Source organism: Amphibalanus amphitrite, unplaced genomic scaffold, assembly GCF_019059575.1.
Source record: "Amphibalanus amphitrite isolate SeventyFive unplaced genomic scaffold, NRLGWU_Aamphi_draft 000428F_arrow, whole genome shotgun sequence".
Taxonomy (NCBI): domain Eukaryota; kingdom Metazoa; phylum Arthropoda; class Thecostraca; order Balanomorpha; family Balanidae; genus Amphibalanus; species Amphibalanus amphitrite.
Genome location: NW_024881922.1, coordinates 84,407 through 90,034, shown reverse-complemented (window position 1 = coordinate 90,034; position 5,628 = coordinate 84,407). Strand labels below are relative to the sequence as shown.

The 5,628-nt window shown below is 51.7% G+C and overlaps 1 protein-coding gene across 1 annotated transcript; it reads left to right on the top strand.

Annotated features, from left to right (window-relative positions):
- The first annotated feature begins 4,429 nt into the window (after positions 1-4,429).
- On the top strand, positions 4,430-5,299 carry LOC122391273. The gene has a single exon (XM_043385060.1). The coding sequence runs from the start codon at positions 4,430-4,432 to the stop codon at positions 5,297-5,299; it is 870 nt and encodes a 289-aa protein (XP_043240995.1).
- Positions 5,300-5,628: the final 329 nt, after the last annotated feature.

Below are 5,628 nucleotides of genomic sequence, written 5' to 3'. Positions count from 1 at the left end.
GAAATATAATTAACCCGTTTTGGGGTAATCGGCACGTGCATTTTCCCATAGGGTTAACATGGGGGAAAATTGAAAATTCGATTTGCGAAAAATTTCGTCAATTATATTTGCTGATATTTTTAGGGTCGGATCTCGGGCTGGCACCCCAACTGACGGTGGTAATTATTTAAAATATAATTGACAAAATTTCGGGTAATCGTCACAAACAGTTACCCCATGTTGAGCCTATGGCGAATTCGAAAAATTATTTTCAAATGGATTTTGCAAAAAATTTCCACGTTAGATTTTGAAAATGTTCCAATATGTTGTGCCCCGGGGTGTCGGCTACCACATGGTATGGGTCAGATATGGGGCGATTGAAAAGCACGTGCCACGTGCAAACGTGTTTGATGGGGTAACCTCCGGGAAAATCCGACATTGGCCAACTGGGGGTCCTATGGCGTGGAAACCACTCCACCTAGCGACACCAAATCAACGCAGCCGGTGAGCAGATGAGTCCAGCTTGTTGCACCAGTGGTCACGTGGCGCACGTGCTATTGCACGTGCCGTGGCACGGGGTCAATTTTTGTGCTTAAATATACTAGCATTGTGAAATGCAAGGAATGGGGGAAATACCCGTCAGGCCGTCAGTTTTTATGATAGGGTCAATCTGAAAACGGGTATAGGCACAGAATGAAGGGGGCTAGAAAACTGCTATCTCGGATTTTTTGTGAAATGAAAAATTTAAAATTCTGGGGAAATTATATATTCGAAAGGTGAAATTTCCCTAAATTTTCCAGTTTTTCGAGTTTAGCCGTCCACTGTTCAGAGACGGTGACACCGGCCGGGGTCATCTTTTACATGCTTATGGCCACGTCGATGGGTCATCACGTGGCGTGAACGGTGAAGCTATCAGAGGTCCGGCACGTGCCACGTGGCCACGTGTTTGAGTCGCGTACCTCCCAGATTACCGTGTGTTTGCCGATTTGTGGCCTTATAGCACGAAAACAGCACAAGCCAGGAACACTGAAATGGTGCAATCAGTGAGGGGACAAGTCCTGCTTGCACCACCGGTGGTCACGTGGCACACGTGCAAATCTGGGCACCTCCGTTGCGGAGATATTTTATAGTGAAATATTCAAATGTACATAACTTTTTCAGTTTAAGTCCGATTGGGCTAGAATTTCGTGGGTGGATGAATTGTTAAGCGACATAAACGAATGCGCCACGTTTGTTGCAGTGCGCCACGTTTGTCTCAAAGCGCCATTTTTTGCCGCAAAGCGCAGAATGTGCGTAACTTTGTCGAACATTGGACGATTAGGATGCGCTGTAATTAAAGGATGGCTGCTTAAACGGCAGATATGAATGCACCACATTTGCCGCAGGGCGCCATATTTGTCTTAATGCGTCAGTGTTTGCGTTTTGCCTACGGCGGGCGTTTTTTGCGGCGGCGTTTGCGTTTTTTTTTTTTTCGGGGTTTGCGTTTGACGGCGGGCGGCCGTTTTTGCGTTTTTGGCGGTGTTTGCGTTTGGCGGCGGGCGGCCGTTTTTTGCGGCGTTTTGCGGTTGGCGGCGGGCGTGCGTGCGTTGCGGGCGTTTTTTTGCGGCGGTGTTTGCGTTTTTTTGCGGTTTTTGTGTTTGGCGGCGGGCGGGCGGGCGATGCGGGTGTTTTTGCTGTTTGTGTTTGGCGGCGGGCGGCCGTTTTAGCGGCGGTTTGCGGCGGGCGGCCGTTTTTTGCGGCGTTTTGCGGTTTGCGGCGGGCGGCCGTTTTTTGCGGCGTTTTGCGGTTTGCGGCGGGCGGCCGTTTTTTACGGCGTTTTGAGGTTGCCGGCGGCCGGCCGTTATTTGCGGTTAGCGGCGGGCGGCGGGCGGTCGTTTTTTTTGCGGCGTTTTGCGGTTCGCGGCGTGCGGCCGTTTTTTGCGGCGTTTCGCGGTTGGCGGCGGGCGATGCGGGCGTTTTTTTGCGGCGGCGTTGTTTGCGTTTTTTGCGGTGTTTGCGTTTTGCGGCGGACGGGCGGTGTTTGGCGGCGTTTTTTTGCGTTTTTTCTGCGGTTTTCGGCGCGCGGGCGATTGTTTTTTTGCGAAGTTTGCGTTGGCGTTTTGGGCGTGCGTTTTGCGCGTTTTGCGGTTTTGCGGCGGGCGGGCGGTTTTTCACAATTAAAGTCCCAACCTTCGGATCCGCAGTGCTGTTCGACAAGCGCTGCCCGGGCCTAGCTGAACAATGCGTCACGCCCTCCTTCGATCATCATGCACCAATTAGGGAGTCACAAAAGTATGCGACTCGAAGTCTTTATCATCAAAGTGTTCACGACTTTCAGAGCTGCCTACGCAAAGGACAGCTCATAGGGCCGCTACATTTCGACATGATTTACGCCTACGAGCTGTGTTCGCTGAAATATAGTGTATTCGAGCCGCATGGCAAAGCAGGCATATTTAGATATATGGTCGTATTAACGGCAGATACGCGTTTATGGTGGCTTCACATGGGTGCTGCAGACTCCGTGCTCCAGGGAGCTTGAGAATAGAAGCGTGATATCTCAGTAGGTCATGTCGGCTCAGTAACAGTTCAACGACTCTTATAGTTTGTTTTCCATAACGCTAGCAAATTGCATATGGGTGGGATGGGAGGGGGAAGTCTTCGGTATACCTACATAGCTCCATACCTACACTCAAGTATAAAAATGATACATAGCTCCAGGTATGTGATCAAATGATGTTTTTTTTCGATTAGAGCGTGGCCTTGACCTCGCGTCAAATTTTTAAATTGACGTATCAAAAATGCACCCAAAAATGTTTGCACAAGAAACATGCATTTTGAGAAAATTTTATCATATCATTCAACACTACAAATGTAAATAGGTAAGCATGTTAGCACCTCAGACAAGCCATCTTATGAACAAACAGAATGCTTAACTGGTGATTATGCAGTATGCACACAGTGCACAAAGTTTTTTGTTTCCTCGCTAGTTTCAACGAACATTCTAATGACCGGATAGCGTGTATCCGCCTAAATCAAAGCAGCGTGTCAACGACTTTGTAGTGCGCCTCACTGCGGTTTTGCTCAAAGGAGGACACTTGAACCGCCCCCGTCATCCGGCGTATGCCCACTAACCACAGAAAACCATTAGTCGATTACGCCTGTTGATATATGGGACGAGTCAGCCGACAGTTTTGCGAACCAGTCCCGTCCAATTTCCATGATTGGCCAGCCAGCCGCATCCGCGCTGATAAAATCGCCGGCAGGCACACTCCGGCTGGGGGGCAATTCTTACAGCGCTGAGGATAATATTGGGAGCGCGTCAGCCGTTTGCATGCTGTGTAGATGAACGCTAAATTAAACAACATTCAGAACATTCGAAACATTGATGAGGACATTTCTGCCTATTTATAACAGCCCAGTTGTGATTTTCGTGAGGCTCTGCTGTAGCAGAAAACTATTTTCATGACAGAATGTCATTCTGTAGGCCAGCAAATGTTAACGACTTTCACAGCCAACGTCTTAAGAAGTAGAACATGAGCATATTATGATTTATAAGGATGTAAGCGAGCGATGTGCTTTCATAGCAGTTGAATTACTTGCTATGAAATTACGACACTTCCAGATGCTATCTGAGAACACAGCCGTCATTCGAGAATCATTTTTGTTTCTTTACCTCCCAATATGTATTCATGAACGTCACTTTTTCCTAAATGGATCGTTTAGCGTCCACAAAGTAACCGTAACAATTGGTTTTAACATTTCAACATTTCAACAAAAAAGTGTCGAATATAGCTAAGGTCAGTTTCAAGCTCAGCACCCAGTACCCGCCGCCAACTACCGTGTAAATATGATGCCATTCATCTGGTGCCATGCGATCCACCGCCTCCGACGCTGCTATCAGAGCCGCCCACATGGCAGCGGTGCCTCGGCGTGACATTGAGCAACAGTCGGGTCGGCCGGCGGCCCGTACCGCCTGATTGGGGCGAGATCGGACCGCCGATATCACCACACGGTGACGCAGACTATGCCTCGGGCGGCAGCCGCCGGCGGTGGCGAGAAAATGGTCCTCCGCGCCGCGCGGCCGCCGCACGACCCGCACGCATTGACGGCCATCGACGGCCGCTGAAGTGTCGGCCGGCGGCACGCAGCGGCGGCTGACCGACGGCCCGCACACACGCGCCCCGGTGTTGGGCCAATCTGTCGGCAGACCACCTGGGAGGGCCGAGGTCAGTGGGGTCGCTGACTGGGCGGTGCAACACCTCCCAGATCGCGCTCGATCGGTCTCGGTAGCCGCTCCGCTGCGCCCGCAGATTATGCACACCGGGTTACACAGAGGTCATGCGGGTCAACGGAGTGGTACTACGCACGTAGTAACCACCCCGTGGCCACTGAATTTGCTCTCAGTGTAGTATATAACCGGGCGCTGTCGTTTAGCGGAGCACACTCGGTCGGCTGACTGGCACAGGCAGACATGGTTGTCCTCGTATTCTTCGTGCTCGCTGTGCTGGTGGTGACCGGCGGCGCGGACGCATTCGGCCCCGGGTACGACTCTCCACCCGTCTACCGTCAGAAGAGCAGTCTTCAGTCGCGGCGGCGGCCGTTCCAGTCTACTCTGAAGCCGATCTCGCCGTATGACGACTCTCACAACGTCTACCCTCCGAGGCCGTACCTCCCATTGAAGACTTACCGAGAGTATGACCGCTCTCCCGACGAACTGCGGCGCCGGCCGTCGTACGGAGTCTCGCCCTACGAAGACCTGCTTCGGTCACTCCTCGGTGACTATCCACGTCCTTCACATGACGACTATTCTCGGTTCCCCTACAGAGCGTATTCTAACCGGCTGGAGGACGCACTTCACGCACCTTACGCACCAGTGCCTCCATCGTACGCCAGCGAGCTGTACGAGCTCTCTCGCTCCGGAAAATACCTCCCACCTCACAAAAGTACCGTTTCCCCACCTATCTACCCCACCAAGTACCCTCAGCAGCCCAGGAAGAGCTACATCAAGCCGCCGGTGCTGTACCGGCCTTCCAACAGCACCACCACCACCGCCAGGCCATACTCCTTCAGCTACGACCTCGTGGACGTCCGCGGCAACGACTTCGGCGCAGCGGAGGAGTCGGACGGCCGTCAGGTGCAGGGCCAGTACAGCGTGCTGCTGCCCGACGGCCGGCTGCAGACCGTTTCGTACGCGGTCGAGGGCGACTCGGGCTTCGTGGCCGACGTGCAGTACGAGGGCGAGGCGAGGTTTGTCAATGAGGATGGCGAGGAGGAGGGTCGCAGCTCGGTGAAGATGGGCCGCGGACCCACCGGTGGGTACCGAGACAGCCACCGCGTGTAGCTGAACAACTGAATGGGATGGTGGTGGACGGGTGAGGGGACATTTATTCGGGTATATTCATGTGTAGTTTGTAGATGTTACGCGCATGTCCATTCATATTCGTGTTCACTGTTCATGTCTGTCATCATTGAAAATTGGTGGTCGATTTTCGCTCATTTTGTGAATTCCTTGTAAAGATCAGTCCATCTTTTTTATTAAGTATGAAAACCTATCCCAATGACCTATATCTACTTCTTCAGGCTAAAACGCAACGTTGGTTATATATTTGATCTATATTTGATCGAACTCCATAGTATGTCTGCTTACTGTTATTGATATTATTCATTCTC

Bases quoted from the DNA above. Each gene is read 5' to 3' on its own strand.
- LOC122391273 (XM_043385060.1), top strand. From the start codon at position 4,430: ATGGTTGTCCTCGTATTCTTCGTGCTCGCTGTGCTGGTGGTGACCGGC.